General features: G+C 32.4%; 1 protein-coding gene across 12 annotated transcripts in view; it reads left to right on the plus strand.

The window, feature by feature from the left end:
* Positions 1-14,799, plus strand: part of DYNC1I2 (dynein cytoplasmic 1 intermediate chain 2) — a 58,806-nt gene that overhangs the window by 20,434 nt on the left and 23,573 nt on the right. For 7 of the 12 annotated variants that reach the window (XM_045480182.1, XM_045480186.1, XM_045480181.1 and 4 more), the window contains 2 exons: positions 1,321-1,380; positions 3,173-3,288. In XM_045480182.1, the coding sequence (XP_045336138.1) occupies positions 1,321-1,380; positions 3,173-3,288 (176 nt within the window). The remainder of the gene's footprint in view (positions 1-1,320; positions 1,381-3,172; positions 3,289-14,799) is intronic. The other 5 variants (XM_045480192.1, XM_045480191.1, XM_045480193.1 and 2 more) reach the window with 1 other exon arrangement.

Genomic DNA, 14,799 nt, shown 5'->3' on the forward strand with positions numbered 1-14,799 from the left:
TTAATTTTAGACTTAAATGGCATCCTCAATAAGGAGCTGTATGTCACTGATAACAGTTATCCCTCTCATATAATGTAAAGGCTGTGGACAGAACATTCCTTGGAGAGCAGCTCATAGAACCCCCTCTGATTCAACAAAGCCTAAGTTTGTTGCTGTTCATTGCTTTTAGTACAAAGTAGATCTTCAGAGTGACCTTTACATACATTATACACAATCCTGTTTAAATCCCAGAATCTTTCTTTATATTTTTAATATGAAGAATTTCTCTAGCTCAATTCATCTGAAAGTTTTTATTGATAAATTGTATAGGAAGTAAAATATAGAAATGATTTGTTGTATTTAAATATTATAGCTATCTTAGTTATATGTTATAACTTTATATAAATGAGAAACATTTGATAAAAATGGTAGTACTGAATATATTGTGCTTAACTTTTTTATAAAGGACTATGAGCATCATATAGTACTATACCTAATTATCTTATATACTGTTAACTTATAAGAATGCCAGTGTGATAAAGTACCTTTTGTTTTAGTCATATAAGATTTGGCTTAAGTGGAAAAGGTCCCATGTAAGTTATTTATCCAGTAGGCAAGGCTAAAACACAACCAAATATTTATTTAGAATTAATATTCTTTAGAAGTTTATTTAGGTAAGTCCTTTGAACATAAAACACTTTTCCTGGAAAAATTTATCTTTTCCTAGAGACAGAAATCTTTAGTTGCTTTCTAAAGCAGATGACATGTAAGCCCAAGGCAGTGCTTAACCCATAAATTACATAGGGGTCACATTTTGGAAACTTTAGCTTTTTTGTATCCCAGTGGAATAGTCTTTGGTTTTCTTACCAAAAGGCTTACGTGTTGATTCATTTCCTTTACCAATATGACAATTTCCTGCACACATTTAATGCTTTGGGCAAGATTATAATATGTTAACTAAGATGTTTTTACTAATGTTTTTTTAAGTAAGAAAATTAAAAGTTTGGCTATTTTTATAGCCTAACTTGATATCCAAAAATAATATATTATTTGTGTTGTATGCTTTGGCTGTTCTTGTCCATTATTATGCAATACTAGTTTCCTGTAGTCTCAAAATACTGCCTTTAACTATTCTGGGTTGTATGTTTGCATCTTTAACCACATTATGCTTATGGCATGCACTAAGCATTGAGTGATACCTGGTGTTTTTTTCATACTAACCAGAACATGTGGTTTTTTATTGTGAACAGTATTTTAGCTTACCTATTCATAGGATGTATTTGCTTGACTAACGTATGGCCTTTTTTGCTAACGCTTCATGGTTGTCCTACAACCATTTAGGACGCTGCATTGGGATACAGATCCATCAGTTCTTCAGCTTCACTCAGATTCCGATTTGGGGTATTGAATAGATTTTTTACCTTCCCTCTTTTATGGTTAATTTGATTCTTTGTGAAACTGTCCTAATTTTACTTAAATTTCTAATGTACATTATACAGTTAGGGAAAGAGTTAATATTTTACTGTGACACCTCATTTATCCTCTATCATTAGTGAAAGAAATATTTTATGTGTATGATTTTTTAGGTACCCTAAGTTTACCTGTTTAAGTTCCAAAGTCCTTTTTTTTATTTCTGTGTTTTTGATGTAAAATTTTCTAAGCTGTGTTACAAACTTCCCAGATTTTTTCTGATATATGTTCTACATACAATTGAAACTTTTCTGGGTTACTAGATATGAATATTAATTCATTTTCCTATATTAATATTTCCTGATGATTCCTTCCTTAGAAGGTTTCAAGAGGAACAGAGCTGTTGGTCATCTACACCATGGCCCCAGATTGTACTGATTTATTCATTAATTAATTCATTCACTTATTTAATTATTCTAGTCAAATTATAAATGTTTATAGATGCCATTGTTCCTTACTCAGATAGTTGTTTTACACTGATAATTTGTACCTTCTAAAACACATGACCAACACCTTTTGGAATTATGTCTAAAGTCAGAGTAAGTTTTCCCACTTAATTCTTTGATTATGCACTTTTTTCCCTTTGAAGCTAAGATATTCTTAAAGTGGAAAACACATTAAAAATTTATTATGGCCCACATTTGGAACCTTAGAGAAAATTAATCCATTTAATGTACTAATTTTATTTTTTTGTACAAGATTTTGAAAATGATGTTTTATAAGAAAAGTTACTATATTACATATATATGTATATATATATGTATTCATGGGTGTGTATGTATGTATGTGTGTATACGTACCCTGTGTGTGTATGTTTGTATGTGTGCATACATACCCTGCTTGATATTCTGGAAGTTACAGCAGTGCTTTTATTAGATGTTCTTTTAAGACAGTCTTATAATTGAGAATTTCTTTGGGAGTTTGTAAGCATACCACATTATTTGATTTAGAATTTAGATATTCTAATAAACCAAAAAAAAGGTATTTTTTATTTGATCCATTTTCCTCAGTTACAGTTCTCTTCTTTTGTTTATCAAAAAAGAATGTATTCCCTCTGTTTAAAACAGAAGGTGACTTTAGTAGTTTTATGGTGTTCAAAATACCTGTTACTTTAGTTCAAGTATAGACAGTTTGTACTATAGTTTGTCCATATGTGAATCAAGGACAGTACTGACCATGCAGAGATTAGAGATTTAAAATTTTTAATTTAAATTGACTTTATGATTCTCAATTTCTGCAAAGTAGAAAAAAGGCTTTCAAGAGAAACGTATTTTCCATTCTTAAAGCTGAAGTCTCCTAATGGTGAAGGAAATGAAATGTGGACTGAGTGAGGTCTGTATACCTGACTCTTCAGAAAAGTCAAGATTCCTATCCTCCTGCTAAGAGCATTTCTTATAACCAACAATATTTAGCAGTCCACTCTGAAATTCCTATCCTCTTACTCTGTTATGCACACATTTGCTCTAAGAAACTAAATTATTTTCCATTTTAAGGTGAAAAATAAATGAATGATTCAGAAATATCTTTGTTTTTGCTACCTTCTAAATTTCTTTTCTTAAAATGAAGCCAATTTATTGTTCATCTAAAATTTCTTGAATAAAACAGGGTTTTAAATTACAGTGTTGGATACATAATGTTTAGTTCTTAATTTTCCAAAATAACATGATTTGATGTAGTCAAAATGTTTCATTTGTTGTATTTAAAAACATTTGTCTTTATTTAGACGAGGACCTATTAAACTTGGAATGGCTAAAATTACACAAGTTGACTTTCCTCCTCGAGAAATCGTCACATATACAAAGGAAACTCAGACTCCAGTTATGGCTCAGCCCAAAGAAGGTGAATATCTATCCTTAATATGATGGGCATTAAGCTTCCATATTGAATAAATGGATTCTTTCTTTTTTTTCTCTTCCTTTTTTTTGGGGGGGGGGCATATTTTCTTAGGGAAATATGAAACTAATACATTAAGGTTTCTGTATTGATGTATTTGTTTCTTAGAGTTTTAAAACTTCTAGAAGTTAATAAAACTATAAGCTGTGATTATGGTTTTTAATTTTATTGGCATAAACTTTAGTTTTTTAATCCTCATTTTGTCATTGATATGTGCTGTTTTAGAAGCAGAAAAGGTTAGCAATTTATTTCTCTGTCACTGAGCATAATCCTCTAAAATAGTATATCGCATAGTAAATGAAACCATGTAAATTATTTTCTGTAGAGCATGTATATTCTGATACGCTATCATTGTTATTTGTATTAATGAACAAATCTAGACCTAATTCTTAAACTTTTTCTTTTGTGATCTAAGGGCTCAATTATATTGAGTTTATAAGCAATCTTTAATCTGTGCATAATGGAGAGAAGTATACACAGACATTGAATGTGGAGTCCTTTGATTCTTAAACCAGAAGGAGTTACCTTTTTTACATTAGGGACTAATTTTTAAAATCTCATCAGATAGTTAATGATTCAAGCATGAAGTTAATATGCTAGTTCTTATGTTTTCCAGTGAGGCTAATAAATTTATGTCACAAATAAAAGAGGTTTACATAAGCTCCACAGTTTCTTATCTGAAACCTTTGAAGCCATATATGTATTCAAATTCAGAATTTGTCAGATTTTGGAAAAGTTACTAGTAAAGTAGATGTACCATAAGTAAATACTCCAGCAGCATCTTGGACATTAATATTTTGGCAGCAGAAGATATGACTGTTCAAACTAAGTAAGATAAATAATAATTGTAAATAGCTTTATCTGTGGTCAGGGTTTACCACCAAATGAGTTATGGATTTTAGAGTTGTTGATATTTTGGATTGTGGTCCCGTAATAAATTTTCCATTTAGCAATCTGTGCATAAGGAACATTTTTTTCTCTTTGGCCAGGAAGATTGCTATTTAACAATGGAATATCAAACATTAAAATGTTATTTATCAAATTTTTAAAATTTTAGTTGCATTGCTGTATGTCTCCCTGAAGGAGAAACAAAAGTAATATTCACTTCAGAAAGTCTAGAAAATACAAGTAAACGAAAAGGAGAAAAAAATCCTTGAAACCTCTGGCTATTACCAAAGAAAATCTTTAAATTTTCATGTTTATATATACCTCAAAAGGTATTAGGATATACCTGTTTAAGTCTTTTTTTTAATTTAATAGTAGATTATCACATGCACTTTTTAACAACTCTCCTTTCCCTGCCCACTAAGGATGGAAATGAAATAAATACCTTAAACTTTTTTGTTGACTTTCCTCTTGTTCCCCAAAAAACCATACTATTACGCTTGGAAAAATTTGAGGAAATCAGGGTAACGTTTTTATTGTAAGTAGTTTTTTTTTCACTTGATCATGCAAATGTTCATTTCTATGGATATGTTTTTTCAGTTCTGTTGCTCCATTGATTGGTAAGGTTGCTTTCACAGGTGGAAAAATCCTCATCTTACTAGAAAAAAAAGCCACTGATGGTAAACTAAAGACATAAGCAACTTAAAAAAGGAAAGATAAAGTGTTGAACTATCAGTATGGAGAATACTAATACTGCAGGATTCCGTAATTTCTGGAAAATAATATTTTATTAATTAGTATATTCAAGTATTTTAATGTCTCTCTGAAGCTACATTATTAGATATGTTAACTCAAAAAGTGAGCAAAATAACCAAAATTAGGGCACAGTGACTCATTTAAAAAGTATATTAGGCTGTCTTTCTTCATCTAATAATTTGGAGATTTATTTTTAGTTATTCCATCATAATTATGAAATGCATCTTGGAATGTTTGAAATGTAAAGCATTCTGAAGCAATTTTGGTCAGTGCCATCATAGTAGACTTAAACTGAGTTTAAGTGAAGAGTTCCTTGTTTTTTTAAAATAATTTTTTTTCTCATTATTACAGTAGTATATCATAGAGAATTTAGAAAATACAGAGAATGAAACTAGGATACTATCTTTCATCATACACAAAAATAAATTCAAAATGGATTAAAGATTTCAGTATAAGACCTGAAACCATAAAACTCCTGGACTGGAAGAAAACATAGACAGTAAGTTCTTTGACATCAGTCTTAGCCATATTTTTTTAGACCAGTTTCCTCAGGCAAGGGCAGCAAAAAGTAAAATAAGCAAATGGGATTACGTTAAACTAAAAAGTTTTTGTGAAACCATCAACCAAAGAGGTGACCTATCGAATGGGAAAAGAAATTAACAAATCATACATCTGAATAGGGGTTAATATCCAAAATATATAAAGAACTTAGACATTATAAAAATAAACTCAATTGAAAAATGGGCAGAGGACTTGAATAGACCTCTTTCCAAAGAAGACATACAGATGGCCAATAGACACATGAAAAGATGTTCAACGTCACTAGTCATCAGGGAAGTGCAAATCAAAACTACAGTGAGATATCACCTCACACCTGTCATATTGGGTAGAATCAAAAAGACAAAAAATAACAGATGTTGGGTGAGCATGTGGAGAAAAGGGAACCTTTGTACACTATTGGTGGGAATGTAACTTGGTGCAGCCACTCTAGAAAACAGTGTGGAGGTTTGTCAAAAACTTAAAAATGGAGTCACCATATGATCTAGCAGTTCCACTCTGGGTATTTATCAGAAGAAAATGAAAACACCAATTTGAACATTATATGCACCCTTATGTTCATTGAAGCATTGTTTACACTAGTCCAAAATATGGAAGCAACCTAAGTGTACATCTATAGATGAGTGGGTAAAGAAGATGTAGTGTGTATGTATACAATGGAATATTACTCAGCCATAAAAATAATGAGCTCTTGTCTTTTGTGACAACGTGGATGGACCTAGAAGGTATTATGCTAAGTGAAATAAGAGAAAGTTACTGTATGTTTGCACTTGTATGTGGAGTCTAAAACACAATAAAAAACCCGAAACAGAACCCGAACAGACTCATAGATACAGGAAGCAAACTGTTGGTTACCAGAGGGGGCAGATGTTGGGGGTGGGTGAAATAAGTGAAGGGGGTTAAGAGGTACAAACTACCAGTTATAAAATAAATGAGTCATGGGAATATAATATACTGCATAGAGAATATACTCAATATTATAACTTCATATAGTGACAGATGGTAACTAGACTTATTGTTGGGGTCATTTTGTAGTGTATAAAAATATTAGATCACTATGATGTATACCTGAAACTAATAGGATATTTGTGACAATTACACTTCAGTTAAAAATATATATATATAGGGTACCTGGTTGGCTCAGTCTGTCAAGTGTCTGACTTTGGCTCAGGTCATGACCTTACGGTTTGTGAGTTCAAGCCCTGTGTCCGCTCTTTGCTGACATTTCAGAGCCTGGAGTCTGCTTTGGATTCTGTGTCTCCCTCTCTTTCTGCCCCTCCTCTGCTCATGCTTGTCTCTCAAAAATGAATAAACGTTAAAAAAATTTTTTTAAATTATGTGTAGGATGAGCACTGGGTGTTGTATGGAAACCAATTTTACAAATTATATATTAAAAAATATTATGTGTATAAAGGATATAAAGAGGAAATGTCACGATTCCATTGTGTAAATGCCGCTGTTAATATTTCCAGTTTTCTGTGATCTATTTTTTCAAAAATTCTGTGTATATGTATATACACACACAAATATATATACACATATGGTTTTATATCCTGTTTGAAATTTGCATTTTAATTGCTAATTTTTGAGATGTGTATAAATTTTTATTTTTTATTTATTTTTTTAAATTTTTCATGGGGCTTGAACCCATGAACCATGAGATCATGACCTGAGCCGAAGTCAGATGCTTAACTGACTAAGCCACCCTGGTGCCCCTGTGTGTAAATTTTTAAGTGTGAACATGTAACTTACTGCCTTTGAACTAATTTGAATGTATAGCTGTATAAGACTGGCATTTTTACAAAATTCTTTTTCCTATTTTTATTTTGCAAGTAATTAAAAATTTGAAAGATCATGATTTGTTAGATAGGCTGATGATCCAGAAGCACAAAATAAACTGTATTCTTTTCAGTTTTAAATTATTTGGAGCAAGGCTTTTAGCATCATCAAACTTTGTCAGGTTTTCCAGGAGCATAATAAGGACTGTTTCTTCTTAGCTGCTGTAATACCTGGTCTGGAATAGTGCCTGGCATGTAGTAAGAACATAATATTTGGTGAAGGAATTAATTGTTTATATCTACTGTGGAGAATAATTTTGCTTACTTGGGTTATTAATTTTCATGCATTTACTCTGGAAGTAACTACTGGAAAATGGGTTATTTTCAAGTGTTAATGCTACAGTATAATTATTGATGAAATTGGTGAAAAAGTATGATTAGTCTCAGTTCTTGGTTTAATGTGACTATTTAATTTTCTAATCTCTATTTGCTCTTAGATCTATAAATGAAACCATTATAGATTCTCCTTATAGCCTTTGTAGATTCCATCGTGACAAACTATGTAGATACTAATGTGTTATTTTATGTTCCTGTGTATCCCTCAGAATGTTTTGAACAAAATTGAACATGTTAGCATCTTTCAAATATATTATTTTAGCTATTTATTTGTAAACAGTTCTTCAAACTTTATGTTTAATAGCTGAAAATTTTAACAGCAAAGAGTGCTACATGTCAGGTATAGTGTAAGCACTTCACGTTATCGCTAATCCTCTCACCAAATATTGGTTCTTTTTACACATGAAGAAGGTAAAACTGAAGGAGATAGTTTATCAAGGGTCACGTAGCTAGTAGCTAAGATTCTAAACCAAGTCTGATTCTAAGATGTGCTTTCTCTCGCATGCTGCCACTAAAGCAGCATTTGCTACTTTTCATAATAGTAACCTATGATAAAAATTCAATTTATAGTATAATACAGTACAGACGTGGGTACAGATGTATCACTGAAACAAAAGTTTTATTAAATAGCACCTCCCCTTTTGTTACATTTTTTTTTAATGAAAAATGACCATAATGTGCTAAATTTATATCTGCATCCGGATAATATTTTATAGTAATTGTCTAAGAGTAATGGATAAACAGCTTTGATCTTTCATAGTGCTATGTGTAATTTTTCTTATCTTATTGAAGGCGAAGTGACAAGATACTTGAACTCAGCCTAGTTTCTATTGATTATGTCTGCATCCTTTTAAATGTTCTTATGCAGACTAGACCTAGATACTACAATGAATAAAGGTCCTATTTGCAACCTAACAAGTATTCACTATTCTACAATTTTATGGAGTATGCACTGTATATGAAGGCACTAAGTCATTTTTTTTGTTGCTGTTGTTTCAAGTTGAGTTATGTAAGTGAAGGAGAATGAGAAACTTATCCTGCTACCATAGGGCCATCCTTACCCTTTGGAGCTGTTGATAAAAATGAAATCATTTCTGTATTATTATAATTATTTTCATGTCTAGGGCTCTTACATTAAGTTTCTTTTCCCAATTTGGGAAAGTTTTAGAAAGAAAGAAAAAAAAGCTGAAATTAAGGTTTTTTAATGAAAACACTTTGTGCAGAACTGTACTTGTACTCATCCATTTTTTTAATGCAGTAGTTCTCAAACTTAGCCTGGTTGGTTTCCATTTAAGAATTATGTAACAAATTCCCAAACTCACCATGAGACAGAATTGCTGAAATTACAATTTGAGTGTAGCAGACAGTAAATTAAACTTGGGTAGGCAGTGTAATCAGTGCAGAAGTAATATGAGTTACTAAATTGAAGATAAAAATTGGTGTTAGGCTTAACTCTACCATTTTTTTTTTTAAGGCTGAATCTATTATTTTAAAAAGCAGTGGGTGTTTTGTTTTGTTTTGTTTTGTTTTGCTTTGTTTTTCTTTTTCCCCATTCTAGCCATCTTCTTGGTTTCAAGTTTACTCTGTAAGTTGGTAGCACTGTTTCTGAACTGAGGTGCTTTGCTGTCTTAAAGCACCTACTGTGAATGAAATTGACTAGGAACATGTGACCTCAGTCAATTTCTCTCTCTGCAGGTAAAAAGCTTCTTATGGTGCCCACTCCTGGAAAAGTTACTTTCTTCCCTTACCTTTTAGAAGTCTAACTCTTTTGAAAATCGAATTATTTTTTCTTACCTACCTTTTCAGGATGAATTTTTTTGTTGCTATTTTTAGCCAGATTTTCAAAGAGGAAGAAATCCTGTCACCTAATGTAATCAGTTTGTTTACATCAGAGTAAACTGAGGCCTGAGGAAGTTAATTGACAAGCCTGTCCTTACAGTGTGGGTGAATACTAGGGCCACAACCAGAACGTGGCTTTTGATTTCCCCTGAAGTGCAGTTCTTAACGCTATTCCAATTTCTTATCTGTGTGGAGTTTTACAATTACTTTTGGTGTTGGTTTAGTAACCAGATATTTTTCCTCAGAAACGTCAATTAATATTTATAATGTATAGAAAAGTATTATATGTAAACAGCTCTAAGTTTTTTTTATTGCATCATCTCAACATCTATCAGTAATCCATGCTTACCAGGTAGACTAAATTTGTGGGCCTTCTTGTTGATACTACCCTTGTCCAAAATTGATTTTTCTTTTTTAAATTCTGGAATAAATAAGATATTTAATAAATTCATTTAACCCTTAGAGAATCTGTGAGAATGTAAATATAATTGAAAATTAAAGCATTTGTTCTAAATCTTAAAGACTTTTAATCAGCATATCTGAAATTATGGCTTGAGAAAAATGTAATATTTATGACATCATAGATCTCAGGATCTATGTAAATGATGCCACTACTGCCTAGATAAAATCTGAATTTTGTATAAGAAAGACCATGTAGAGAGACAAATTGTGTTAAATGGTATAATTGAAATTTTACTTCTTTCTTATTTTTCCCCCCAAGTTAGCATTAGATCTGTATTCAAAATATTTCCTGATTAAAAAGTCTGCTATATATCTTCCTTTGTTGAAGCTCTAAATTATTAAGGAAATCCAAGTGACCTTGCATATCACTCTATGTTATTTAAAAAAATAATAAAAGGAGTGGATTCTGTTGATCCATTCATGAAGCTTTGTCCCAATATAAGTTTCTCTTAATATTGATTTTATTTTTTTTTTAATTTTTTTTTTTAACGTTTATTTATTTTTGAAACAGAGAGAGACACAGCATGAACGGGGGAGGGGCAGAAAGAGAGGGAAACACAGAATCGGAAGCAGGGTCCAGGCTCTGAGCCATCAGCCCAGAGCCCGACACGGGGCTCGAACTCGCGGACCACGAGATCATGACCTGAGCTGACGTCGGACTCTTAACCGACTGAGCCACCCAGGCGCCCCATCTTAATATTGATTTTAAAGAATAAGGTGTAAGTAGATGAGATTAAGGACAGATGGGTTGAAATGAAGCGGGTCAAATGATTTTGATCTAGAAATTTTTAAAGGAAAACTGTATCCAATTTATATTTTAAAACTAATGATGAAAGCATTTCCCTCTAATAGTTTATGAAAGATTTTGTGAAGTTATTCATAAGTTGAATTTTTGAAAATTATGTTTTTATATGTAACAAATTTTCTAATTTTTAGAACTTGGTGGCAACTTCCTTTGTACCATGAATAATCAACCTACTGTGTAATTTAGGAATACTCCATAGGACATTAAATTATTTTAAAATAGGGCACACCGATATAATGAAACTACAAAATAAATTTATAGACAACGAATGTATTTCCTAAATAACATTAATGCACTAATGATGGGATTTGTTTTTCACTTCATAATGAGAATTAATCGTGATAAGTGATAGATTAAAAAGTATCAGTGTTTAGTGAGGATTCTCTAGAATGTTACACATTACCTGTTAAATGTGTTATAATATTTTAAAATCAAAGTGTACTTTGTCGCTTATTCTTAACTCAGATGTCTCTTAAATGTAATGTGAGATATAGATGAGAAAACTTGCTCTGTAGACTCCTTCCCTCAGCTTAACAAAAGCCACCCATTTTACAGATGATTTAACTTTGATTAACCTACTCCATTGTAACAGATTATTCCGACAACTGGAATTTCATTCTTTGGTGTTATTTCTAGGTGCAGCTTAATTTACAGAACAGCTTTTCTTTCCATCTCACCAAAATACATCACAATTTTGATGTTAACTCAAAGTAAAAATTCAATGGTTCATTAAACCTAGTCTTAGCATTCATTGACAAGAGATTTGTCATTTTAAAAGTAACTGCTACTTTATGCATTCTTTACTGCTCAGTTTATAACCCTAGATTCCCTGTCAGAGAAAGCATGGAGTTAACCACTTAGCATATTGCAATGAATATTCATCAATAAATTGATGTGACATGGCAGTCCCATTTTTCAGTCTTCTTGCTCTGTTGCATTCTTTTTCTGTTTTAAATCTATTATAGTTTATCATGTAATAAGGACTAGCTTAGAAAATTTCCAGAATTGTGATACTATATTTTTGATCATGTTAATAGTCATTTAGTAGCTATTGTATTAGTTTTTAATAAGAGAAGTGTATTTGTTCAGAGGAACATTCTCTAATCTGATGTTACTGATGGGCGTTTTCGTCAGATATTTGGTATATATAGATAATTGCCTAAGACCAACTTTATAATAGAAATATTTTTTGTAGTTTTTAAGAACAGATCATTTGTTTTATGTTCCTTGAAATTTTATTTAGCTTAGTCTTTTGACCTATCACAGTTTTTAAATCAGTTTTTAATCCATGTAGTAAGGGAGCTGTGTACATTCACTTTAAAACAAAATCCTGAAAACATGTATCTAAATGGTAAGTCATCATTCAGCTACAAGTAAACTATATGGGCAAATAGCATAGCAAATGCCATATAATAGGCAGATATAGATCACTGTCTAACATACTTCATCTACATTTTAAATTTTAAAAGGAAAAGAGTGTCTAGAAACAAGATCTTTTCTGTTAAATATGTAGATTATGAGGTCACTTAGCACTAAAGTACTGACCATGTGCATTATGACAGGAATTTGACACCTGTCATTGGAAATGGTACTTAGAAGCCGTATAATGCAACAAAGTTGAGGGAGGAAAATACAATGTGGGTAGGAGGCTGTAATTTATAATTCACAGTGCTCAAGAATGACCTGTCCAGGGTATCTCAAAATCCTTCTCTTTGATTTTAGGATTTACATACAGTAAACCCTGCTAGTAAACAAAATTGATTAGGATAGCTAACAGCAGAAAATAGAGTGTGTGTGTGTGTGTGTGTGTGTGTGTGTGTGTATATATATATATATATATATATATATATATATATATATATACACACTTCTCAGACTTCATTTTTAATTGAAGTAAATATATCATTCTAAAAGTCAGCTTCTGAGTTAAATGTAATTCACCTATTTTATTACATTACACCTGCAGGTGATTTTATGGTAGAATTTCATCCTAATGTTTGAGCAGTACAGTATAGAATTGTTACCAGTTATACTGTTTTCAGATTAATAATCTGTTGTATATGAGAATTCATCTAAAAAGAAGTACTGTCTTTCTGTTTCTCTGTGTGATTATTTTGCCCCAAAAAAGCTTTCATTTTTTTAAGTAGCACAAAAGCTGTAATTGGCATGCTTTGTAAGGAAGTGTCAATGTGCAAGAGAGTGGCGATCACTAAGAATTCTTTTACGTGTTCTTTCCCCTTTGCACCACCGCCTCCTCAGCAGGGTCACTGAGATCACTAGCTTTTCTTGAAATGGCCATTTTCACTGGCAGGTGCATTATACCCTGTATTTTCAGATTGTTTTTCCATTCTGAATGTTTGGCAGGTTGATTGCTCTGGCTGCATTGACGGAGAAAGGGCTGACAAATGCGGTTGGGCTGGCTGAAAAGACAGTGATTACTGTTTTCCTTTGTGGCTGATTGAGGCCCTTGAAAGGAAAAATTTTAACCTTCACCATTTGGTTCAAAAGTATGAGCATATATTGAAATCATTCGTGCCATTTATCCTAGTTCTGTAAACTTGTCAGAACGTAAAAATCGCTCAATTTCAAGTAATGTCGGATTGGCATACGTCATTATCATTTTGATTAAGTTGGAGGTTGTATCATTGTGTGCATTATACAGTGTCATTTAAAGCTTTCTCTCCTACGGGTACAGTTATATTTTTATTGCTTATACTATAGACTTAGAAAGATTTTCATAGCTCTCCAAACCTAACACTATGTGTGTGGTTTGGCAGCTGGTGTGGCCTACAAGCTGCATTTTGTTTGCAGGGTAAAGGCTTATCTGTAGGCCTCCTGGAGTGTGGGTAATTGCACAGGCTCACCATTGGGGAGAGACAGGATTGGAAGCAGCCGAGCGGAAGAATGTTGTGCCATCCCTTTGCCACCTTGCAGCAGAAAGACACAATCCCGGCAGTGCCATCTGGTTGTTGCTATCTTGTCAGCTGGCCTGGCTGCTGGGACCATGACTTGGCAGCTGGTTCCCATCCTTGACCAGTTCTTTTGTGTATGTAGCATGTATGTGTGCTTTAGATAATTTTGAACATAGGTTGGGGAAATGACTATAACTAACAAGTCCCCTTATTGAATAGGCCCTCATTACTTCAGATGCACTGTGCTGTAGACGCCTGCTGCCATTCCCTTATAGACAAATGACACATCTGTTTAGGCAGTGAAAATAACCGTTTTCTCCATAGAAAATCTATCCCAGTATGTAGTGCAGAGTAGTATGTTCTAAAACATTCTAAAGTAAGTGGTTTCAAGGTATCTCTTGGTTTGGAGAGGAGATTTAGTAATAAAGTCTTCTTATAAACATTGTATATTATCTCAATATATATTTTTGTTCAAGTTAATAAAACATTATTTTAAGTGCTTATTGCCACATCATGCAACGGTACATAATGAGACTTGCATTTAAAATGACAGAATAGAAAATGTGGTCTCATAGCTATTATCTTTAAAATCTGCCTCTCAAATAGCAACCTGAGAGTTAATGTAAGCCGTCTTTATGCCATATGAAGACCCATTAGACACTGATGGTTTCAGATCACAAGTAAGCAGCCAGCTCTGTAGGCTATTTTAGACATTTGATTTTCTTCATTCTGCAGCATTAATGTGTCAGCATGCTACATAAAACTATGCAGGAGTTACATGTTATTCTGTCTGGAATGATAAATGCTTGCAAGCTTTTAGAGATTTCCATGAGGAATTTATCCTAGTTGCATATATATCTTATTTCAGTTTATGTAGCTACAAAATTTGGAATGACTGTTGGAGGTGCCACATAGGTATGTATAAACACCAAGAAGTTCCACTTATTTCTTTCTTTAAAATTGTGTTGATGAAGTTTGTATCATTTTTTCTCATTCTGTCTTATCAGCGGTTTATCTTTAGCTTTTATCTGAAGTTAGTTAGATACCTTCTGAACTATTGCTCAGA

The sequence above is a fragment of the Leopardus geoffroyi genome, chromosome C1, assembly GCF_018350155.1.
Source record: "Leopardus geoffroyi isolate Oge1 chromosome C1, O.geoffroyi_Oge1_pat1.0, whole genome shotgun sequence".
Taxonomy (NCBI): Eukaryota; Metazoa; Chordata; class Mammalia; order Carnivora; family Felidae; genus Leopardus; species Leopardus geoffroyi.